Raw genomic sequence first — 25,039 nt, 5'->3', positions numbered from 1 at the left:
AACACTAATGTACACACTCATTTAAATACGACTCTCTCTGTCTCTCTTTTAAATATCTGTCTTGGGATTATACAGCATAAGCATAAGCTCAGTGGTCCATTAATTTTCCCCTGAAGAAAATATTGGTGCTTATAAACTTATTGGGCCAGAAAATATGTGCTGGGTAGAATATTTGTCAAACACTGTGGTTTTATAAGATGATTAAATTAGATGTGAGATTTTCGAAAGCAAAATATTAGTAAAGTGAAGATTTAATTACACCATGAAACTAATATTTACAGGTTTAAGCGGACATAGCATTTCGTCTGCTTCAATTCAGTTACATATACCTGATCATGTATTCATATATTATGTCATCATAATTGATTTCAAAACCATTTTATCTCTTTGTAATATATATCTTACCAAATTAATTCTTTCTTGCTTGAAAAAAGAAAGAAAGATAAGAGAGAGATTATACAGCTAAAAGGTGGCACCCCTAGGACCCAGATTCTTCTTCATAGCTGACTAGATGGAGCTTTGAGGGAGATAAACATTTATAAACCAAGTAGCTTTTAAGGGATTTGCACAATAATAGGACTCAAAAACTTTCGTACCATGTTTAGCACTTTTTGATTTGCTTAGCCATGTAAAACTAGGTGACAAATCTCATTTAAGAGCTTAGATTGCATATGTAAGTACATCAACCTGCTGTGCCGAAAATAAGAGTCACCAAGGAAGAATAAGGGATCGAAAAACTAGCATCGCCTCGTATACATCGACTATGGAAGAAGATGAGATCGAAATATGAGTGGGTAGGTACAGCAGAATCCACTGCTCCAACACTGCATGGTGGAAGAGACAATCACTAACTTATTTTTTCAAAATTAATGGATAATTGTTGAATTATATGATTAGACTCAACTCCATGAATCATTCTCCATTCAAAAAGTTCTCAACAGTTCTCCACCATGCAAGTACGGATATGCATTATAGGGTAGGATACATGCTTAAGTGGAGAAGTTTCAAAGACAAAAAAAGTCAAGAAAAGGAATGACATAGAAGTTGTAAGGCTTACCACGGACAGCAAAGGTCCCTGTTTGAACTTGTCATGAAATGAAAAGGCAAGTGGTTTTGGATTGTCTCCTGGCCCTCTGATAAAACCACTGTAATTCACATTATACCAATTCCCAAGTTAACTATCAGTTAAGGGCATAACTGCCATTGCATTTATTTAGTTCATATAGAATAAACAAAACTCAACAACTGATGCTCATGACAATGACTTATATAATAACATTATTTTAAAGAGTTCCGCATTGCGGTTTTACGAAGGTCCATGATAAGAAGATAACTCACATCAGAGATAAAGAAATCAGTGGCGTCCTTCTAGCATCATATATGGCAATCAGACCCTTGTAGATATCATCGCCTCCTTTGTATGATACAGCCAATCGCTCTCCAGAAGCATCCCAGGCTATCTTCTCAATTCCCTGACTGCAAATGCAACATGCGAAAAAAGAGTCTTGTTAATGCCATTATGTGGCTATGACGCTAAGGGGCAGAAAGAAACCTTCAGAGAATTCCAAATATTGGGCAAACTGAACGAAAATAGTTGTATCACTACCTGCCTGTTAAGGAAACTACATCTGGCAAGTCAACAGGTAATAAGTGTGCATCTGGAGAGAATCGTCAAACACAAGAAATTAGGATCACACTTATTGACATTTAACATATTAATCTAACTTTTAAAGAAAAAACTACAGATATTTCTGGGGAAAATGTACAAAAACCAGGATTCTGTAACAGCAGGGAAGTATCTATCAGAAAAAACAATTATACCAACATTTTGTTCTGTTTTCTTTTCCTTTTGATATTTGTTTCTCACATCTTAATCAGTATTAGTGCCTGTTTGGTATGCCTTATCTAATGGTTAACAAAAGCTCTCATTGACAACCAAACAACTAAAATTTTTGGGTAAAAATTCTACTCATAAAATCCCTACTAACAAAAGCTCTACTTAAATAAGCTCTATTTGAAAAGCTATATCAAATAGAGCCTTAGCGTACATTAACCTACTCGAAGGACATTGAGCATGGTATATTGCATAAGCCTGAACTTTTATTTTTTCAATTTCTCAAATATTCTTAATATCAGTTCAAAGTGTTACGTTTATCCTTCAGAATTCCTACTAACAATCTATAAAAACACAATTAATGAATTAATTTCTACCTTTCCGGGGTATTTTTTTTGGGAGGGTGGGGACGTATTTATTTCTACAAAAAGAAGACGAATAACCCTGAGGCACACCAGTGCACTGTCTTGTGCCCTTATCTCGAGTCTTTACATCTTAAAAACTGGCCAAAGACAAACAGATTTTTAAACCTAAGGTAGAACAAGCATACCCAATGATGGAGGCTTTGATGCGAAGTGAATAGAACCCAAAGTTAAAGATCCAGCAAAAGCCAGTAGTATCATGCGCCCTTCAGGATCCCATGTTGCTCCCTGGTAAATAAATTAAAAAAAAAAAATTCAAAAGCTTGAGATTACAAATTTTCCCCACTATTAGATAAGGCATCCAAGAGGATGACATTAAACTGAAAATCAGAAATACCAATTAACATTGATTTTTTTTTTTTTAAAGTAAGGGGGGTGGGCAAAGCCCAAATACATTTTTTATTTTTCCCCCTTAGTACCCCCACGACTCTACCAATTAGCATTGATTATCTCCTTACCAGTTTCATGCCATGAAACCAATAATTTCAAAATACATACATGTACATGTACCTGTACAACACACACACACACAAACACGATTGAACCAAATAATATGAATATATGCACATGCATATATAAGAAAATTTCAGAGAAGGTCATTCAATCAATCAAATTACCAACTGATTAAGAGTTACTTTTACTTCTGCTGCTGATTATGCATAAATGGTATTGTTGTAGTCATATATGTCAAATGGTAGAAGTTATACTTACATAAAAATACATGCAGGTACATATTACAAATGAGAGCAAAATATCCTACATGCTATCTTATGTTACTAGGCTAGAGAGCACATACTCGTTTGAAATTGGTCATTACATACCAACATTGGCCAAATTTTATTAGGTTGCATGCACTAATATTTGAATTATAAAGATTCAAAAAATTTGAGCAAGTCCCTGTAAAGCTCCAAGATGATTAAATCAGGCATAATTTAGTATTCGCAATACAATAATAATAATAATAATCAAAATTATGCCTGGATAATCTTAATAAGATGTGTGTTGATACCATGAATATTATATTCTATCAAAATTGACATCCAAATTATTTTATTACCGTGACAAAGCCACTAGTTGAAGACCATGGTTCAGATGTCCATGTGTTTGTCTCCCAAAGATAAAATGTCCCATCACTGTGAACAAAGAGAATAGCCCACATCTCTCAAACTGATATACATTTAATCAAAATCAGAGCATATGAACTAAATACAAAAGTGCTGTCATGACATACAATTTTGCAGCAAAAAAGTAATCTCCAGTCGGTGACCATTTAAGAATCGTTATGCCACCAAATCCTCGTCGAATGGGTGTCCCCAGCCCTGGAAATGTTAAATTAGTAAAAGATTATCAACTCAGATACAGATGAGATTTGTGATAAAAAGTTAACCACATCGCATTAAATAAAAAGTATAAATTCATTCACAAAAGGAGATAGATGACCACAAAGTTCTAATTCAATCATTTCGATGTTGACAAAACTGCACAACCAACAATGGCCAAAGAAGTCCCAAACTAAGTTTGTCTTGACATGATTTCACCTCACCGATCCCCTCAAAAAGTCAAAAGTTTTCACATATTAATGACCAAGTTCCTCTGTTGCTTAAGGTGGAATTTGATCCCTTAAGTTAGTTACATCCAGAGCATATTCACCTTATGAGGATAAGATATTAAGATTGTCCCTATGGATAAACTTAAGAAACATTATTTCAGAGCTTCAACACATGTAGTGAAGCAAATATTGAAACCGTTAAATTCCAGTCATGTTATACCATCAAACCCATTTACATGTAACTGAGGTCGAACTTCAAGGTATGATGTATGTATGGATGAGTCATTTCACCTTAAAGTCAAGCATTTAAAATTGATTATGCAGCCAAAAGTGTGGTTTTCTACACTCCACATGCATCTACATTGGTTAGATTATTCTTGGAGCAACAAGGGAGATGAGAGCATCAAAAAGAAATGGCGAAAGTAATGTCATCTAATAATGTCTAAATTCATCTTGCTAGCTCGTCAATTATTCTAGAGTGCAAACAGATATTCTTCAAGGAAAAACAAGTTAAACTAAGGTGTTACCACACCTTGAGCGACGTCCCATATAGTAAATGATGAACTTTCATACGAGGCAGATGCCAAATATGTAAAGGTAGGTCAAGGAAATTCATAAATTACTTTTAAATAGACACCTTACACAAGTAAAATTAGAAATTTCTGAAGGAGGAACTAATACAATAAAGCCAGTACAAGGCAATTTTTATTAGGCATATGAGAGAAGACAGTTAAAATAATGGGTCAATGGCATGCAAAATGCATTGATGGTGTGACTAATGTGACTAATGAAGTCAAAATAACATGATAAAAAAAATAAGTGCATAAGACAATCAATTTGGATATCTTCCGTCCGGACTCCATGAAAGGGCAGTTATTTGTTCCCCATTCTGACTTCGGAGAAAGTCGACTAGAGTCCATCGAGTTCCAGGGCCTCTAGAGAGTGCCCCCAAGAATGAGGCAGCACCAGATCTAACAGATGCAGAGTTGCCTGGATAAGAGGGTGCCCAAATGCAAATTCCACCCCTGAAATTTAGTACAAGAGATAAGAAGTCTAATAGCTCTAAAAGTTATATATATGTATATAACAGTAAAAAATGTAACAATTGTGATACTTGCTTGCATCCCACAGAAAGTGATCTCCCTCCATTTGGCCTCCACTCAAGAACTTTAACATCCCTTTGAGAGTCGCTAGTCAAAATGCAAGCATCCTTCCCTTCTATTTGAAATCAAAGTTGTATAAGCAACTCCTTACTAGAGAGGACAAGCAATCTCTTTAACAAATATATTCCAACAAAATTAGCAAGTAACTAAATAATATCACATTACTGATATCTCAAAGGAGAAAATTAAGATAAATTACTAACCTGAATCCTCATAGTCACGAACTATGACCTGAGTTGAACCAGAGATGAATGCAACAATGTGCTTATGTTGGTGCCAGCTTACTCCCTGAAGATCAACCTCTGGTAACAAGTGTACCTATAGGACCTTATGGTGTGAGAAAACAACCAAAAAAACGACTCAGCTCTCTTATTTGAGCAAACACCATGTCCCCGTGAAGGATGACTAAGAATAATGCTCCAATAGTATCAGAAGGAAGTAATAATTATCTCGATCACAGTTATAAGCCAATAAGAAACTATTGAGAAACAAAAAATAGATCATTTAATTGAAATGCATTACATGACACAAAATGTGGGAAAAAGGGCAAGAAAACAAAATTTGGATCAACAGATAGCAGGACAATCAACATTTTGACACAATTGTACTTGTAACTTAAAAAATTAAAAATGCTAAAATGTTCATCATAAACCCAAATTGCAATGATTTAAAAGAATCCAATACCTGCCAATGGCAAAGTGGACTACAACAGATAAAACTCATTAGCAAGTTTGTCATTTTTCAACTGGGTGGGTTAAATTCTAAGCCACTGACATAGAGTTCACTAATTCAAAACTTCAGTTTTTTCGTTGATGAATTAAAAGAGTAAAACACACAAATGAAAACCCCAAGTACGATTACAAGTCCTATAATGCCTTCAATTAGAAACCATCCACAATACATCAATGCACTCGACGATTCGATAAAGGAGTCTCTAAAAACACAATTACCATTCATTATGCCAATAATAAGACTGCTACGGAATTTAAAAGGAAGAAGAAGATACATGATCAGGATGAAGAAGGGGTTTAATGGAGTGACTGATAATCCCATGCAATGTTGAAAACAAACCCTCTCCCTCTTCTCTGCCTCGCTGTTCAGACTCCTGCCTATCCGGAGATGACGATGCCAGTTCATCCGACTGAAACGGCACTGGAGCGAACACCATTCCCTATATAATTAACACATTAATCAAGAAATTAAATCACTGTCCAGTACATTACATACATGCATCAATTTTTTGAATAATTTTTTGTTAAAAAAAAATCATACCAGAACTTTTCCATAGGTGTCTTTAGCTCGATCATCCGATAGATTGTCTGCGGTAACTGCAGAAACATTTAATTTATATATACTAAAATTCTTTTATTTAATGTGTATGTGAAATGAGATAGCGACTGAAGTTGAAACGTACTCAAGTCTCGGTTGATTTCGCAGACTGTTACAGAGCCGGGACGAGGAAACGAAGGCATTGTTGATTTCTAAATGCAAATGATTTTGAGAATTACGACAGTTTTTTTTTTTTCCAAATTTCCAGAATTATAGCTCCGCGAGGTTTTATATGGCAGCAGCTGAAATAGGGTTTTACAGCTACTGATGGAAACCCGACCCGAAATAATTTTTCTCACATTTATAAGAAAATCAGAAAAATTTTTTTTTTAAAGCAACACAATATCTGCAGCTACCCCGCCACCGTACCCTCAGGTATAATCAACCATTAACTTTATCTGTATTTAAAATAACCGTAAGATGTCTAGGTAACTAATCAAACGGCTGGAAATTAAAAGCGATATTGCTCAGTGCTCATGTCGTCTTGCGGACTTTCAGGTTCGAGATTGGCGCACACTTTCTTCAGTTGATTAAAACCCCCAAACAGTCCACGGTGTCGCGGCTAATCGAATTTAGCATCTTTTCCTTATATTTATATTTTAAGTAAAAACGTTTCTGACCTATAAAATTATAAAAAAAAATTAATGAAAATTTTTTTCTTCATTCAATTATTAAACAAAAGTATGAACGTAAAGTCGTTGTTACATTAATCGAGGTTGAGCTAAAGAAATTAGGATGTCCATGATTGATTTTCTACCTGCATTATACTTATTTAACAACGTATAAATATATATATAAAATCGATTTTATAACAACGTTATTAATTAGTTTGGTAATCAATATGTTAAATGAAACTTGAATGATTATTCCTGAAAATTATTCACTTGTGATGTGAACCGTGATAATTAGGATTTCAATATGCAACAACACCTATATATGATGCAATGCAATGAATAATAGACTTATACATCATGATATTTTTTTCTTTTACATTTTGGTTTCACATGTGACATGTTTCTACTTTCTATGTGTATGTTATTGTACTTTGGGAAATTTACAAAACAAGCCAAAAAAAGAAGGCATTTTTTAACTTTAACCCCTCAAATTTTTTTCTTTCAACATTAGCCAAATCACCAAATTGTGGACGAAATTACCCTCCTCATTCTCACGTTTCCCTCAAGCAAATTCCTTCCCCTCTCACCAAAATCTCATCACCGGAAGTTCTATAGATTGTCGGCGGCGGCGTACATCGGCAGCGGAGGAAGTTGTTGGCACTTGAAAGAAGCTAAATCACGTTGAAAATCTTCGGAGATCTCCAAAATCAAAGAAAAAAATTGAAAACCCTAGGTGAGTTGTTATTGCCGTTTTTCTTGTTGTTGTTGTTGCTGTTGTTGTTTGGGATGTTGTTGTTGTTTGGGTTGTTGTTGTTGTTTGGGATGTTGTTGTTGTTTGGGTTGTTGTTGGTGGTGTTTTAATGGCGGTGGTGGGTGAGATGCATGTGGGAAAGGGAAGAGAAGAGAAAGGGGGGAAGCCAACTCGCTAGCGCGCATCTCGCGTGCGACATGCGCTGCGTCGCACACGAGATGCGCGCGGCGTGCGCACCTCGTGCGCGCGGCACGCCCATCTCGCGCACGCGAGGTGCGCATCTCGTGTGCGACGCAGCGCATGTCGCACGCGAGATGCGCGCTGCACGCCCATCTCGCGCGCGCGAGGTGCGCACGCCGCGCGCATCTCGTGTGCGACAGGCGCTGCGTCGCACGCGAGATGCGGACGTTGCGCCCATCTCGCGCGCGAGCGAGTTGCGCTAGGCTCGCGCGAGCGAGTTGCGCTAGGCTCGCGCGAGCGAGTTGCGCTAGGCTCGCGCGAGCGAGTTGCGCTAGGCTCGCGCGAGCGAGTTGCGCTAGGCTCGCGCGAGCCTGTCGCACCAAGAGGCAGTGCGCAGTGTTGCCTTAATTTTTTTTTCTTTTGTTCATAATTTTTTAATGTGTGATACTTTTAACTTGTACCAAATAAATGGGCAAATCAAAATTAGCATTGCATAACCCACCCGGACCGATTAAAGAACCGGGAATGATGAAGATACCTTATGTTGATCACTTCCCTAGGCGTATCACGAGTATGTGCAAATTAGATGTTGTTGTTAATGCCATCCAGGAAAAATTAACAAGGCAACAGTTGAAGCTATTCAAAGACGATATATTTGGGCATTTCCTACAGTGCTGGAGCTATTCATTTAGTGGCGTGATTGTGCACAATATATTGCTTCGGCAAGTGTCACATGGCGATGGAAATGACAAAGATGAGTTATGGTTTCAAGTTGGCGACCATTTGATACGGCTATCGATTGGAGAGTGGTGCCTAGTAACGGGACTTTGGTATGGCGAAAAAGTATTCCTGACGAAGCATAAAACAAATCATAGGTTACTTAATAAGTACTTTGGAGGCAGGATTCGCGATATAAATCTTGGCCAGTTCGAGGAAATATTTATGAACTTACGCTTCAAGACTATGAATGACACCGATGCGCTAAAAATTGCCATGTTTTACTTTGCTGATAGAGTGCTACACGGAAGAAAGGATCATTGTCAAATCAATTTCAATTTACTTAATGAGGTAGATGACATAAATCATTTTCGAAGTATTCCGTGGGGTCGTTTGTCATGGGAAACAATATATAAAAGCATTGATAATGTATTGAACGGCAAAGCCAAAAAATTTAAGAAGGCAAGCGCAGAAAATCCATTGCATAGAATTGAGAAATACAACTTTTACGGCTTTACGTCGGCAGTGCATGTGAGTGAAGAAGTTTTTTTTATAACTTAGTTTTGTTATAATAAATATTTAATGACACATTTTTTTACTTCATATCTTTCCTTGTTGAAGGCATGGATTTTTGAAGCGATCGAAGGACTACCATTAGAGTGGGTGGAGAAAATTAAGAGGAAGGGTGCTCGGATCGTGCGATGGAAGCCTGTGGCTTCTTCAAATATTAACTTCGGCGAAGTGTATTCATACCTGAACGAGCGTCTTGTAAGTCATTTATATGTATGTCTGTATATAAGTATTACATAATATATGGTTATACTAATTGGAAATTTGGTAATCTTTACGACAGGATGGCACCATTTTCCAAACCCTGAAACCGAATGCAAAGGAGAGAGCCACAAATTATTGGAAGAGTGTCGAGGATTACGTGCCATATTTGCCAAGTTGGGTCTGTAATGTGGGTATCATCTATAGTATCATTGAAAACCGGATGCAAAGTCATTTATATGTTTGTTTTTTTGGTATTTACTGTTTTCTGTTTTACTTGGTGCAGCACCAGCCTTCAATCAATGCGCCATCCAGTACAAGGCCAAACGAGGTGGATCCTGACCCCACGAGCCCAATAGGACTGCAGCAGAGTCCTGTTGAGGATGCCGGTGCTGCCGACGACCATTATGAATCCGCACATGATTCAGATGACAGAAATGAGCCAGAGGTAACTTCTGTCGTCCTGAACATTTACAATGCACATATACCTATCCGAAATTTTGTCATTACTTTCTTATTTGCGTAAATTGTAGGCAAGGACTAAGTTCCGCAATGATTATTTCGTTGGACGACTGGATAAAATAGAGTCTTCCATTCACGAGTTGAGGTCGGAACTTCAGACTGGACACAGTTCCATTAACGAACTGAGGTCAGAACTTATGGCGGAACGCAGAGAAGCACAACAATATAGAGCAGCGGTCATGGGGTTTATGGCTTCGTTTGGCGCGGGTGCTTCAAAGGGTGCGTACGGTGATTCTCCGTTTGGCCCCGCACCCTCGGTGAGCAAGTTTTGTATGTTTTCGTTATGTTATTATGATTTCAAACCCGAACTTATGTTAATATGTTCATCTCCTCGAAACAACAGGCCCCAGATTGCTATGGTCCGAACGTTGATGCTGGCTATGGTACGCATATTGATGCTGGTAATGACGACGAGCACACCCCTATGTCCTTGTACAGTCTACATGGGGACATATGTGATGACAGTGTACAGATATTCACGGAGGCACCTCCCGGCGTTAGTAAGTTTGGGCGTCCGTACCGACCGTCGTATATATTTGGCAGTCCTTACTTCATTCCTCCTTTCAAGAGAGTTAGGAATGTCAGGCCTCTACCCGCACTCAACATTACGGACTATGAAATTGATGAAAGATCGAGTATGGATATGAATCCGCTTAGGGGACTAGAAGACTCAAGACTATGTGAAGAGTTTGATCAGTGGTTTGCCGGCAACATTTCCGTGGATCGGCCCGTCCAACAGTCTCAAAATTTCTTTGAAATACTCATGGGCAATGCTTCGATGGGGTGGCTTGGTGACGAGGTAAGCGTGTTTAATGGTTAGTACATTACAATACACAATAATATTTCTGCTGGCATGGATATTGATATAAATTTACTTAGTATAATCCCTTCACAGCATATTCACACGTATTACCGCTTGATCAGCGAGAAGCAACGGCGGTTTCCAAATGCACTACCACAACGCGTCACGCATACAGATACATACTTTTGGGCATGTTTTCAAATTTTATAATCATTAATTATAATTTCGATGTTTTAAATATCTCGAAATGTTATTAATTTTCTACTCATCGTGTAATAGGTGTTCCTAAAGCAATTATGGAACAATGGTAGTTGTGATGTCAATTCATTACAATATGGCAACAACTTGAGCAGCTATATGCATGGGCGGGAAGATCTCATGTCCAAACCGTTTACGGATGTCGATATGGTAAGAATTGTCACTCAATCTTATGGTAATTGTGTATAAAATATACTAATTTACCAATTTATTTATGTAGATATTCATCCCTGTGAATTTGGGCGGCGATCATTGGGTACTAGCTCGAGCGGACCTTCGCGTGAGGAGGATGCGGATTTACGACTCGTTGGTTACCTTTCGCGAGGACAAAACATATTTGCGTAAATTCAAACCTCTTCAGGTCGTCTTCCCCCAATAGCTTCAAGATGTTGGATTCTACAACATTCGATCTGAGCTGCAGAGTGCCGACCCTTGGAAAGTAAGAATCGTTAAGGATGTGCCCCAAAAATCACCTGGAAGTGGTGATTGCGGTGTATTTATGTTGCTGTTTACAATGTATTTGATGTTCGGGCTAAAACTTGATTTTGATAGTAGCCACGGGCATTACTTCAGGAAGAAAATTGCTGTAGATATATTCACGGGCGATATTGCCTTGTAAGTCGTTGTATTGTATTAAGACTTGATGTATGGATGTAGATTGTTTTTCTAATAGATATAAACTTTTGATATATTCATATATTTAGCTATAAGTAATTATTGATCAACTTTAGTACTCATTATGCAAATGAACATAACATAATATACCTCATTACATATAATTGTAATATAAATTATAATAAGAGTTCATAATCCATAATTAGTTACAACGACACAGTCAGTTTGGATTCGACACAATGAGATTTTTACATCTCTTGCGGTTATGACCTGGTTGGTTGCATCGACCACATCTCACAGTTCTTCGGTTAACATCCTCACCGATAGAAGGAATTCTTAACTCTAGACGACGACCAGGTGGTGGTGCTTCGATCGGTGGGTTAACTCTGATTTCCTGGATTTCTTCTGGAATGTCCCAATCTGTCATGTCCCCAACTGGCTCTACTGGTTCTGCATATGCCATGACCAATGAATCTTTAGAGTAATAATCAGAGCAAAGACTTATGTAATCCACACGGACGATCAGACAAGCAGCAATTGCATGCGCACAAACAAGCTGATCGAGTTGGAATACTCTACAGGAGCAAGTTCTTTCATGAATGTCAATTATCCCTTCCTTCATACCACCACCCAAAACATGAAATCGATGCTGAGACACTGGCCGAACAGTCATTCTTTCGGCCAAAATTCTCCTTTCGCCGACTATCTCATCTGCCCACGTCGTTAGACGAGTGCTCATCGATTCAGCGACAATTTTCCTATCATAAAATCATTGCTGTAATGTTTTTCTAAAGTGATCAACAAGATGAGTAACAGGAAATTTTCGCGGTTCCCTCATTAAAGAATTCACGCTTTCTGCAATGTTGGTGGTAAGTATGCTGTATCTCCTATCTTCAAATTCGGACATTGCCCAATTACACGTGCCCACATTATTCTCTAAGTAATCAGCCGCGGCCGAGTGGAGCATCCACAACCCTTCAAGTTGTCTTTTAAATTCTTCGTGTCCATATGCCTTTGCTGCATTAATAAAAGCTGGCTCGAATTGATCCCAAATAGCTTTGGACATCCTGAATTTAGACTTAATGTTGCCTTTGACATGGTAAAAACAAACTCCATGACTAGCAGTGTGAAATGCTTTTAAAACGGCTCGCTTGATGGCAGTGCATCGATCAGAGATAAATACTAACTCTGGCCTATCGCCAATCACTCCGTGTAACTTCGTCATAAACCATTCCCAAGCATCATTGTTTTCTGAATCCATGACCCCAATAGCTAACGGATACAGTTGATTATTACCATCCAGACATGTTGCTACAAACATGCTTCCACGATATAGCCCCTTCAAATGAGTGCCATCTACAGCGATCACAGGCCTTATGTACTGTGTGAAGCCCTTAATGGAAGATCCAAGCGCAACAAAGTAGTATAAGAAATTATCATCTCCATCCCGCTGGAGGTGTGTCACTGTGCCCTCATTCGCTTTGATCAAAACGTGAGAGTATTTGGGAAGTAAGTTGTATGACTCTACAGGGTACCCTCGTACTATTTCAAGACCGACTTCTTTAGCCCGATATGCTTGCTGATATGTTAACTGGACCCCGTATTCTTGCTGCATGTCTGCTCTAATGTCATTCGGCGTGTATATCCGTTTATCCTGAATAAATTTATCCGCGATAAGATGGCCAACAACCCGACTCCTAACTTGGCGGAGGCCACTAGGCAAAACCTCATTAGAGCACGTATGAACATTGTCAACTCTTCTCACTACCCAAGGAACATTATGCTCATCCGAACCTCTTATTGCGCGAAGACGCCAATTACATGATTCCGAAGAACAATGAGCCTCAAAGCGTGTCGTTGTGGACCGTGCAATCTTGAAATCAAACTTTTCCCGCAAGGCCACTTTGCACAATTTCAGTATTAACTCATTCTTCTCAACAAACAACTTTCCCACACCAATGTCGGCAGAATTACAGCTTCTAACTAAGTCTGGAGCAACCAAGTTTGAAGGCAAAACTGGAGCAAGACTCACCAGGGGATCAACTGTTGTCCTCCTCCTCGAACGGGCCATCGGAGGAATGGGTCGATTCTCTCTATTGTTAACAGGAATATCATACTGATGCTCATCCTCATTATTGATAGGAATATCGGAATGACCAGTGTCCCTATCATCAACTTCAGTATTGGAGTTCATGCCTTGCACATTATCAGCTTCTGTGTTGTTGGTGTTATAACCAGGATCATCATAACTGCGGAACTCATTATTTTGAAATGGAGAGTAATGTTGCCCTAACGATGTCCCTAATGGTAACACATTATCTTCAACATCCGCTATCGTAATGCCATTATCATCAATAGTGTCATTGTTTTCGTTGACTGGTGAGTAATGTTGTTGGAACGACATTTGTTATGGTAACACCTCTTCCTCAATATCAGGGACAGACTCGTTTGCTCTAAACGAACTTTCACTTTCCACAAGTGGCTCAGGATTTTCGGCCGGAACTCGAGGATGTGTGGTGACAAATATAGGGATGCATCCATAATTGACCACATCAGAGGCCATGTGCAGCACAACATTAACCATTTCATCATTAAATATATCCATAGGTAGTGAACATGCACGATACATTGTGTTACTAGATCTCAAAGTTGTCTTCATCGACAAACTATATTCAATAGGATTTATCTGTAAAACTTCATACACCCTTGCCATAAATTGCTCAAACGTACAATCTTTCCGAACTAAAAATGTTGTATTCTTCGCATTCACGTACTCCGTACGGCCATCTGCTAATGTCTCCCACCAACCGTCATAACATAATTAAAGTACAACGGAATCCATTAAACCTAAAAAAAAAACAAAAGAGATAAGATTTCACGCTACAAAACCTAGTAAAAATGAATATGCAGTACATTTATGTGGATAAAATGAAGTATACAATTTTTTATTTACTTCGTCTCATCGTAAGCTTCGAAATGATATATTATACGCATAAAACGGACACATGCAGCCCAAGTTATTACTTTCGAAAAATAACTTAAATTTAGTGAGACAGGCAGTGGGACATGTGCCTGTCTCACATAAAACCAGCAAATTTATGTGAGACAGGCGCCTGTCCCACTTGCCTGTCTCACATAAAACCAGTGGTAACAAGTGAGACAGGCGCATGTCCCACTTACCTGTCTCACATAAAACCAATGGTAACAAGTGAGACAGGCGCCTGTCTCACACGCCTGTCCCACTTGCCTGTCGCACATATTTTGGTGAGACAGGCAAGTGAGACAGGTGCCTGTCTCACATAAAACCAGTAGATTTATGTGAGACAGGTGCATGTCTCACTTGTTCTGGGCTTCTGTTTTACTCGATTTTTCAGGGGTTTCAATGATTGATTTTCATTTCTCAACTCAAACTAACTACTTTAACAAGTCACATTGTTTTGTTAATGAAAAATAACAACATTTGCAATAAAAACTCACTTCAATTTCGAACTCAAATGATAAAATCAATAGATTAAAAGTTTAGGTTATGGTAAGAGTATAAACTAACCTTAAGAAGCTCTCCAATTGATAATTATATCTTCAATTATGTAATACTTGTTTGATGAAATTTGCTAATTTATTGAGAGTAATGGAGTTTGTTGAGTGATGAAATTTGTTAAGTTGAAAAGGGAAAAGTGGTGGAAGTGCTGGAATTGATAAGGGAAAGTGGCATGCCTTTGTAAATTTGATGAAAATGATGAGGGTAATGTAGTCCAAAAATAGGGTGTTTGGCTAGTTATGATAGAAAAAAGTTTGAGGGGTTAAAGTTGAAAAATGCCTAATTTTTTTGGCTACTTTTGTAAATTTCCCTTGTACTTTTCATGATGCAAGCTAGAATAGACTTGCATGTCATGATATCTTTTTCTTTCACATTTTGGTTTTGGTTTTACATGTTTCCACTCTCTCTCTCTCTCTTTACAAACACACATGTGCGCGCGACATCCTCACTTCATTATTTTGTTAAAAAAAAATATAATTTTAATGAAAAAATGTAATTTTAATGTCCTCATTATATATAGTTAGTCCTTCTCTCACGCGGTTACTATCTCTTTTTTCTTTTATGTGGACATACTATTAAACTATGCATTTTAATAGAGTGAGTGCAAACATATATGTTATTTAATCACATAGCTTTATAGTAAATTAAACATTGATTCTATTAAATTATATGTCTTAATAATGTGTTTGCATTGAAAAAAAATAAGAACATCCGCACTTAAAAACATATGTGTGTGTGTTTGAGTGTGTTATTATACTTTTCACTTTCACTTATGGCTTCTAGGTGTAGTGTCTGCAATTACACTTTTAAACACATGTTTGTTACTGAGAATTAGTTGCTTAAATGCACTGATTAACGATCAAGATGATTAATGAATCTATAACTAGCAAGGTAGCAACTCTTGATCAATTAGTGATAAAACATCCGACAAGAAGTTCAAATATTATTGAAGAAAATGCAAATCCTTTTGTCATGGTTTTATGGTCAATTAGGTTTTAGTTATCCATGCGCCAATTAAACATTGAGAACTTATAAATTAGAGAAAAATAGGTTAATTACATTCATATGTCAGAAAATAGGTATGTTACATGGTCCAAACGTCAGAAAAGACTTGCAAGTTTAAATAGTAAGCATGTGGGGATCAGTAATTTCCAATAATGTTGAAAATTATAGTTATTGTTTATTGTGGTCTTTTTGTTTGTAGAAATATAATTTAGACAACAGAAGTTTCGAAAATCAATTTCCCAAGCTATAAACAAGGAGGACTCAGGTAATACATTGCTTAGAATTTTGGTCTATGATTAAATTTTCTCCAATCAACAAGGACACGAGGGTGCATTTTGCAGCCTCATGTAAGTCAGTCAATTATAAATAGATGTGTTACGCCTCATCTGTACTCATCCTGCACATCTTAAACTCTGCCCAGTACGTAGTATATCTCAGCAGCCAAAATGTCTCGGGAAAACAACAACAACCAGAAACCTGGTTTCCAGTATGTTTCGGTTTATCACCCCCCACCACCCAACCAACCTCCATCACCACCAAACCAAGGAGACGTTCGAGGAAGGATGACCAGGTCCATTTTCCACAATGATGGTGCCAGTGCAAGTAACTCGGAGGCGCCACCACCGACTGCCGGAGCTGACTTCGTTCCCATTGGTGACCGCACTTTCCCAGTTGTGACTAACCACACTGGAGAGAGGGCAAGAAGCAGATGCAGTCCAAGTCCGAGTCCAAGTAATATGCTCGAGCATATGGCCCCCTTCAACCTATCCAAATTATAATGGACGGGATCGTTCATCTAAAATTATATAGAATAAGTGACTGTTTATGTGTGTAGTCATGAACAAAGATGAAGGGCTGCCCATCAGATTATTAATATATATATATATATTAAATCGTGTGTTTGCTTTTACTATGTGTCCCTGCTTTTATTTGTTTTGCTTGTATTACTTTTGTGTTTTTAATTACGTTCTATTCATACCCGCGCTAGATATCTTGTACTCAGAAAATTTGCAGCAGTCTGCCACTATCTACGAAGATTTACATGCATAAAATATTGGTTCCATTTAAAAAAAAAAAAGTCAAATTATTAAAATATCAAGTACTTAAACTTTCCTTTATGATCATAATATTATGGTTGATATTTTTTAATATAAAATTTTACATTTGCAAGATTTTATTAGAGAACATCGGATAACTTATCACTAAATAAAAATCATATAATAAATCAATTGTGTTTAATTTGTGAGGCACATAATGGTGAAGTTAATGTATTAATAATCGGGAATTAAAAGTCTTTGTCGAAATGGAAAATTTTGACTGTGAATTAATAATTTGACAAATGATGTGACAGTATGCATGTGAGTATAGGCATGTTCTGATTATCAATTATCTAAAATATGGTTTCACGTATATGGAAATTTTGTAACTTATATATCAAGTAATCACGTTACAAAATGACCTTCATTTAAATTTGTATAAAAAATAATAGAAATTTTACGTTTTATCATAGTAATAAATATACATAAATTAATATAACATTTTCCTGGAGAAAATTTAGAATAATATCATGGAATCAAGGTTTAAATTAGTTAACATAAATAAGGGTTAGAGTATGCATGCATGCAAGATTAATTAATAAATTAATGGCTGAGAACGTAAAACTATTAGACTCATTAATACTTCTCAAAAGAAGAAGCAATTTGCACTCAAAATTATTGCCACCAAAAGGGAATCAAACTCTCTGTGGAAATTAATGCCGTGCCAGCCAAGTGAATAGAATCAGTATGCTTACCCAACTTTCCACAGTTGGGGTAGTGATTATCACTGAACGATTAACGGTTAACATCTTGAACATCAACAGGTGGGAATACTATGTGTATGGTCAAGCGTGAGAATTTGCAGAAGAAAAAAAGGGGCATTTATTGAAACAAAAAGTTTCATTGTAGGACAGAAATGGTATGATTGTGATGCCAAATCGGAATATGCCAATGAGTTCCGGAAAATGGACAGATACCCCTGACACAGTGACACTTTCTAATCATGTTTAATTTTTGTTAAGAAATAAATTATATATATATATAAATTTTCGAATATATTTACCTCAACTATCAACACACTTTGTGTGTGTGACAGAAAGGTACCTCTTGGATCGCACAAGCATATATCCCCTCATGAAATATCATAATTTTCATCCAAATTGATAAAGTTGGGAAAGAAAAATAAAATAATAAACGAACGAGAATAATATACTGCCACTAACGATAATATGATGTCTGATCTTACTGACGTAGCGGGTCCTAGCCTACGAAGAATAAAGGGTTAGCTTTGTCTAACACTGGAACCCTGAAGTGACAGGTTCAAAGGTCAAATGATCGAGCTATTATTCAGGCAGGCAGTTTGGCTTGGATCAAAGTCAAAATTCTGAGCTCACTGGCTCTGACGTGGCGGATAAGGATAAAAGCCAAAGATGTTTATCATATGGGAGCCCCTAACTTACAGCCGGCTGTAAGTTACAGCACACACAAAAACTACATGGGATTATTACTGTTCACGCATATTTTTGTGAGTGCTGTAAGTTGGTGTTTGCCTTATGATATTCATCAAATTGCTTGAAATTCAACACCACGAATGACGGGTCGTCTGCCAAGAAAGCATAGAGACTTCAAATTGTCGACAAGTTAATAAAGCGAAAGACGTGTCGTTATCGTTGAAAACGTAAACGGTGAGTCACCTAGAGTATGCGTTGATACATAATATTTACGTCTGTCGGTCGTACAGATAGAAGGGACGACGACGGGTCTTTCGAACGATTTACCGATGCACGACATGTTATTTTTTTGAAACCCAATAAAGATCATGCCATTTACAATCTGAGTGCCAATTAAAATATTTTTAATATTTTTTAATTGTCGCTGTTGTTGTTATTGTCATTTAGAAATAATAATGTTGATGGCTAAATGCTAATTATGGGTGGACAATGTATCAATTCGGTATTGAATTTTAAAGAACTAATAAGAATAGAATCAAAAAGTTTAAAAAATAAAATAATCGAACTTAAACCAAAATTCCGTGCAGGTTCATTAAAATTTAAATAGTTATAATTTTTTAAAATTTTCTTACAAAATTTAACTTTTTTTTAATTTCTTATTTTCTCGTGTCCACTAAATTATGCCTTCTAACACTATTTTAGTATATAAATCATGCCTTCTAGCACTATTTTAATAGATAAAAAGAATGTTAATTTTTTATTCGGTTTTGGTTATTTTTTTTATTCGGTTCTAGTTTTGAGGGAAAAATATCGGACCGAAACCTGAAAATTGAATTTCATATTCAAAAAATATGAGAAAAAATTTTGAAGTTTGTGGATTTCAAGTCTAAAATGTTATGGCCAATGGTATGTTTATATGGCCAAAGTTTATTATCTTGTTATGTTACCATGATCAATAATTATATTTTTAATTTTAATTAATAGTTGTAGTTGTAATTGGAATTGTTATCATAATCACGTTGAATAACGTTTCTATTAAATGGATAGCTCGGGAAGCTGAAGCTATTGGCGTGCGAGAAGTTCTCAGTTGGCTCAGGGGATTACCATTCCTTCCTATTATTGTTGAAATGGACAGCTTACAATTTTTCAATGCTTTGTTTGTTGATAGTTTTAGTCGTAATGGCTTCGGCCTTATTATTGGTGATTGTAGAGCTATGATTGTAGAGCATTAGCTCAATTCTTAGGCGATGTTATTTTCTCTTTTGTTAGGAGATCTGAAACTCCACTGCCATTTTATTGCTAGGGTGGGGCTTCTTTGTCAGGTCTGGGAGAGTGGATGCATGTTTCACCTCCTTGGTTGATTTCTCAGTTATTTGTTTAATAAAGTTTCATGTTTCCCTAAAAAAAAACGTGTCTATTAAATGATAAATAAGTAATTTTGTAAATTATAAAATTTACGACCTACAATAGTTGGAACTCAAATGCTATGATTACTAGTACTTTTAGGCATGTGTGTGTGTTCTTTTTTTTTTTTATAGGACAATTACAATTGTTAAGATTGCTATTCCATGCAACTGCTAAAAAATGATTAATCTCTTACTTCAATTAAAATAACTTGGAATTCAACACCGTAGATGATGGGTCGCTTGCCAAGAAAGCATGGAGTGTCATGTTGTTAGCATGTTAATAAGAAGAATGATGCGTCATTTCCATTCAAAAGTAAAAGACGGATCACAGAGTATGCACCAGCACATGCTATTTACACGTGTCAGTTGTACGAATGGAGGGGACGACGGGTCATCCGAACGATTTCATAACTTTTTTCTTTAATTAATTGTTGTGTATGTGACAACATATGGTGGTGTCAAGATATGCAATTGGGAGAAAATTAAGTTTAAATAGAAAATTTAAGCCATGACTACTTTGGCCAATGACATGAGAATGTAAAAAGTACCGTCACATGCTAATTAGTTATTTAATATCGCTTCACAATTATGTGATGATTAATTGATTATGAATGGGCGCTTATCAAATATGGTGGAAATTCTGTAAGTGTGTGATTTTAACCTTTATCTTTACAGTTGTACCACCAACGATCAATTTTAAAGATCATTATTCTATGTGATTGTGCGTAAATATGAGCATAATGTAACTAAAAGATATTTATTTAACAAGAAAAAAACTGATTCTTTTTTAATATGCTAAAGAGTAATGATACAGTTACAAACTCTTGTATAAACTGATACGACATTAATTCATTGGTTGAATGAAAATATAAAATAATATAAATAAATCATGTGGGTCAAGAGATATTTAATTCAACCAATTTTATCATGCCACATCAGTTTGTACAAATTAAATTTATACAAGAGTTTATGGCTATACCATTACTCTATGCTAAAATCAAGCCATCACAACCTGATTTAAATTTAGGGTTAATTACTTTTGGGTGACAGATTTTTTGACAAATTTTAAAAAGGTGAAACATTTTCGAAAGCTACTCGAGCATGTGACAATCTATTAACTTTAACGGAAACAATAAATTAATTATAAAATGATGTTTCTGCCCCTATAATAATTACAAAATAACATTTATGTCCCTAAATTTGCTGCAACTATATTTTTTGCCCCTACTCAATTATTTTTTATTTTTTAAATAGAATAAATTATAAAAAATTACATCTAAGTGCAATTAACGGTTTTTTTTTTGTTAAATCACACAATTTTTAAAAGAAAAATTCTTGTTGAATCAAACAATTTTTTTTTATAAATTTTAATGGCAAAGTTTGATTGAACAAGAAATTTAAAAAACAATTGTATGATTTAACAAAAAAAGCCCATTAATTGCACTTAGATGTAATTATAATTTTTTTCTATTTAAAAAATATTAAATAATTGAGTAGGGGCAAAAATATATTTTGTAACCAATTTTAGGGACAGAAATGTCATTTTGTAGCCATTATAGGGGTAGAAATGTTATTTTATAATTAATTCTAGGGGTAAAAATATTATTTTGTAATTAATTTACTGGTCCCATTAAAGTTAATGAAAAAGTTAACGGATTGTCACATACTCAAATATTTTTTAAAAATAATTCATTTTTTTAAATTTATCAAAAAATTTGTCACCTAGGGGTGATTGATCCTTAAATTTGTGTATATAAAAGAAAGAAAATTTTGAGTTTTGTCAGCAATAAATGCACAAGATTTGAATAACATAGAATAATATCGGGGAATCAAGGTTTGAAATAGAAACTAATGTAAATATGAATGCGCAATCAATTAAAAAGGAAACAAAAAACGGCAAAATCTTTTAAGGTGTAAAATGGAAGTTGAATATTGAAATTAAAACATTTTCCTTAATAGCGGTATTTTGTCGATCGTTTCAGTATATATATATATAAATGTATAATGATGATCAAATTAGTTAGCAATATGAACAGCACAAAGACTACTAAAATGGAGAACAAAAGAAGAGACACAGTTCCGCATGATGTGGCGATGGATGTGCTCAAAATACTTCCAGAGAAGGCTCGTATGCGCTTCAAATGTGTATCAAAAACTTGGTACTCATCAATCAAAGGGACTATTTTACCCCTCATCGTTTCCTTCACGAACAGCTCCTTCTCCCAGCAACACTTCTTGACCATTGAACACCAATCAGATGAAGCATCTCACCTCTTAACAGTACCCTCCGACTTTAAGCTACATCGAGTCACCCAACTAATTAACGGCTTCATATGTTTCTACAACATCGTCGGCTTCGAAATCTTAATGCGGAATGTCGTTACTCAAGAGATCATTGATCTTCCCAAATCAACTTTTGTCGTCAGTGATGATGATGAAGATTTCTCCGGCCCAATGATAAGTTATTTCAGGGAGTATTTCCTAGGGTTTGATCCAAGCTCCCGAGATTACAAAGTGTTGAACATATCTAATAAACATACGACGAACAGCTCATCCTACGCGTGGATGATTGATAATCATGGAACCCCAGAGTGTGAGATCTTTACTTTAGGCACTACTTCATGGAGAAAAATCGATGCCCCGCCCTCCAGAATACATTTTCGTCGCCAAGGGTTGTGTGCTAATGGATTCATCCATTGGATCATCACCAATCCTAGAAAAACCAAGCCAGTTTTAGCAGTGTTTGATGTTAAGGAGGAGAAGTTTGATATTGTAAAACTTCCTGATGAGGTACGCAAGCATCATGATTTGATTCAGGCTGAGGAAAAGTTGGGAGTGCTAGATTGTGACGATTTTAGGTCCAAGAACAAAATTAGGGTTTGGATACTAAAAGACTACGGTCGTGGTGGTGGTGAGGTTTGGATTAGGAGGGATTATGTTTTTCCGTTGGACACCATCATGTTTCGACCTCCTATCCCTGTTAGCAACAGTAATAACGGTGAAATATTGCTTACTGAGTACAAATCTTCTCTAGTTTCAAGGGCTTTTATCTATGATTTGAAGACACAAGAAAGAAGAGCAATCAAGATCCCTCCGGTAACTGAACAAGATGTGGTCAAGTTTTTGGATCTAAAGCGTGCTAGGGTTTCTGCCACTTATGTTGCTTCACTACCAGCCGAATGATTGAGAGATTACAGCAGTCGAAACTAGCCCTTGTTTAAGATCATATATTTCTTGTGACTTTTTGAGTAGCTATTCCTTGTTTCTTTCTTTTAGTTCATATATGTTTAATTATAATTATCTTGTTTTTCAAACCGAGGCCGCGGGTTAATTTCCTGATCAAATGGCGGATAGTTTCCACTCTTAAAACGTAAATAAGGTAAACGAAACGAAATATATTGGACGATTCAAAATGTCTTCGAGTATATGCAACCAGCCCATCTTTTCCACGTTCTGTATGTTGAAAAAATAGTATTTTATGCTATTTTGAGGGCACATTTTGAGTGAGTCCTACTTGGAGAAAGTGAGAATTCTTGTGAATATCGGATTCTATTCCGTTAATACTTCAAAAATATAATTTTATTTTCTCAAAATGGTGCTTGGGTATGAGAAATTGTCTCTCAAAATTCACCCTTGAAGTTGGAAATTTGAAAGGAAATAAGGCTTATCCCACATGAAAAAAAAAAAAAAAGCCTAGGGATTAGTGTTTATATATAAACACTTAACCATGCATGAGTAAGAATTATAAGAGCGTGTGCAGAGGGTAACTATGGCCAATGGTCGGCCCATAAGGGCTCGTGTGCCGTGCCGTGCCCGCATTTTTTTCAGTTGAGCCCGGCACGGCCCACGGCACGAGCCCTCTCGTGCCGTGCCCAAAAAAAGCCCACCAACTTTTTTTTTTTTTTGCGTGCTTAAAAAAGCCCACGTGACTAACGTGCTTTATTCAAGCCCACGTGCCTGACGTGCTTTTTTAAGCCCACCAACATAATAATAATAATAATAATAATAATAATATTCAAAATCATAATCATATTAATTTTTATTAAGAGAGCAATTAACATTTTTCTTGTGTATAAAATGAAAAATATTTCATTCACAAATGAAACATATCTCTATTAAATATTAATTAAGTTATGATTTAATATTAATATGAAAAATATTTTATTATTAATTTTGTAAAAAAAATTATTTTTTATTTATAATATATAAATTTATGATATTTATAATCTTATTTATTAAAATCATGATATTTAGTTATTTACTTATTCATTTAATAAATTATAAACGTAAATAAATAATTAAATAAATATCATAAATAAAATTAAATAACATTATTCATTTAATAAATATCATAAATAAAATTATGATATTTATAATTTTATTTATTAAAATCATGATATTTACTTATTCATTTAATAAATTATAAACATAAAAGATTAGAATATTTATTTAAACTAAGATTTAATGATTTAAATTAATTTTTAAAAGTCTATGCTAAAAAATATATTAAAACATTTAATTTCAAGATATTGTACTTTAATTTCATAACATTTTATATTTACTTTTTGTTAAAAAAATTTACTTAGATATATTTTGGCCCACGTGCTATTAATGGCTCACAGGCCGCGTGCTAGCCCACTAATGAACCGTGCTTATTACGTGCTTTTTCGCGTGCCGTGCTTTGGCCCATCTCTTATCGTGCCGTGCTTTAAGGCCCGCGTGCCTAAAATTCTAAGCCCGGCACGGCCCACGTGCGTGCCGTGCCGTGTCTCGTGCCTCACCGAAACGTGCTCGTGCCGTGCCGTACGGACACGTGCCGTGCCCGTGCCGTGCCACGTGCCGCCCGGCCCATTGGCCATCTTTGGCAGAGGGGGTGCAAATCCAAGACTGATTTGGTTGAACTCATGTGCGCTCGCGTGTCTTGCATGTCCAAAGTCACCTAAGTTTGCATGGCACGTTTTTAATTTTTTTGTGTAACAGTTTCACACTTCTTTGAATTCAAACGAGTTGTAATAGTTTGACAATTATTTCTTGCTGTTATGCAATTCAATTTTTTGAATTGAATTGTTTAAATT

The 25,039-nt window shown here is 36.1% G+C and overlaps 5 protein-coding genes across 6 annotated transcripts; 2 read left to right on the top strand and 3 right to left on the bottom strand.

Annotated features, from left to right (window-relative positions):
- Positions 1-518: 518 nt before the first annotated feature.
- LOC102619017 (aladin) lies at positions 519-6,680 on the bottom strand. 2 transcript variants are annotated; one of them, XM_006481946.4, is made up of 14 exons: positions 6,383-6,680; positions 6,241-6,296; positions 5,975-6,139; positions 5,172-5,286; positions 4,924-5,020; positions 4,651-4,830; positions 4,338-4,396; positions 3,488-3,575; positions 3,314-3,389; positions 2,385-2,484; positions 1,607-1,658; positions 1,339-1,476; positions 1,058-1,145; positions 519-824 (listed from the first exon to the last, which is right to left on the bottom strand). In XM_006481946.4, exons 1-14 carry the CDS (start codon positions 6,438-6,440, stop codon positions 762-764), a joined length of 1,335 nt encoding a protein of 444 aa, XP_006482009.1. In that variant the 5' UTR covers positions 6,441-6,680; the 3' UTR covers positions 519-761. The 2 variants fall into 2 exon arrangements, with proteins under 2 accessions (XP_006482009.1, XP_006482008.1); XM_006481945.4 differs by having other exon boundaries at positions 4,924-5,023; positions 6,383-6,675.
- Positions 6,681-9,484: 2,804 nt separating this feature from the next.
- On the top strand, positions 9,485-10,509 carry LOC127903131 (uncharacterized). The gene is made up of 4 exons (XM_052443808.1): positions 9,485-9,778; positions 9,864-10,109; positions 10,196-10,348; positions 10,483-10,509. The coding sequence occupies exons 1-4, from the start codon at positions 9,554-9,556 to the stop codon at positions 10,507-10,509; spliced, it is 651 nt and encodes a 216-aa protein (XP_052299768.1). The 5' UTR covers positions 9,485-9,553.
- Positions 10,510-11,747: 1,238 nt separating this feature from the next.
- On the bottom strand, positions 11,748-12,266 carry LOC127903130 (uncharacterized). The gene has a single exon (XM_052443807.1). The coding sequence runs from the start codon at positions 12,264-12,266 to the stop codon at positions 11,748-11,750; it is 519 nt and encodes a 172-aa protein (XP_052299767.1).
- Positions 12,267-12,296: 30 nt separating this feature from the next.
- On the bottom strand, positions 12,297-13,931 carry LOC127903129 (uncharacterized). The gene has a single exon (XM_052443806.1). It carries the CDS (start codon positions 13,929-13,931, stop codon positions 12,297-12,299), a length of 1,635 nt encoding a protein of 544 aa, XP_052299766.1.
- Positions 13,932-21,945: 8,014 nt separating this feature from the next.
- On the top strand, positions 21,946-23,427 carry LOC112498659 (putative F-box protein At1g32420). Its single transcript, XM_025100176.2, has one exon. The coding sequence runs from the start codon at positions 21,969-21,971 to the stop codon at positions 23,145-23,147; it is 1,179 nt and encodes a 392-aa protein (XP_024955944.2). The 5' UTR covers positions 21,946-21,968; the 3' UTR covers positions 23,148-23,427.
- Positions 23,428-25,039: the final 1,612 nt, after the last annotated feature.

Source organism: Citrus sinensis, chromosome 6 (assembly GCF_022201045.2).
Source record: "Citrus sinensis cultivar Valencia sweet orange chromosome 6, DVS_A1.0, whole genome shotgun sequence".
Lineage (NCBI taxonomy): Eukaryota > Viridiplantae > Streptophyta > Magnoliopsida > Sapindales > Rutaceae > Citrus > Citrus sinensis.
The sequence above is the reverse complement of the archived record's forward strand: the minus strand, read 5'-3'. Positions and strand labels throughout refer to the sequence as shown.

What these genes read in the sequence shown, in the direction of transcription:
- LOC112498659 (XM_025100176.2), top strand. Translation starts at nt 21,969, where the DNA reads ATGATGATCAAATTAGTTAGCAATATGAACAGCACAAAGACTACTAAA.
- LOC127903129 (XM_052443806.1), bottom strand. Translation starts at nt 13,931, where the DNA reads ATGTCGTTCCAACAACATTACTCACCAGTCAACGAAAACAATGACACT.
- LOC127903130 (XM_052443807.1), bottom strand. Translation starts at nt 12,266, where the DNA reads ATGAGCACTCGTCTAACGACGTGGGCAGATGAGATAGTCGGCGAAAGG.
- LOC102619017 (XM_006481945.4), bottom strand. Translation starts at nt 6,440, where the DNA reads ATGCCTTCGTTTCCTCGTCCCGGCTCTGTAACAGTCTGCGAAATCAAC. An exon ending in CCCTTCTTCATCCTGATCAT is followed by an intron (nt 5,287 to 5,974) that starts GTATCTTCTTCT and finishes AAGGTCCTATAG; the next exon opens with GTACACTTGTTACCAGAGGT. An exon ending in TCATGGAGTCCGGACGGAAG is followed by an intron (nt 4,397 to 4,650) that starts ATATCCAAATTG and finishes ACCTACCTTTAC; the next exon opens with ATATTTGGCATCTGCCTCGT.
- LOC127903131 (XM_052443808.1), top strand. Translation starts at nt 9,554, where the DNA reads ATGCAAAGTCATTTATATGTTTGTTTTTTTGGTATTTACTGTTTTCTG. An exon ending in ATGACAGAAATGAGCCAGAG is followed by an intron (nt 9,779 to 9,863) that starts GTAACTTCTGTC and finishes CGTAAATTGTAG; the next exon opens with GCAAGGACTAAGTTCCGCAA. An exon ending in CGTTTGGCCCCGCACCCTCG is followed by an intron (nt 10,110 to 10,195) that starts GTGAGCAAGTTT and finishes TCGAAACAACAG; the next exon opens with GCCCCAGATTGCTATGGTCC.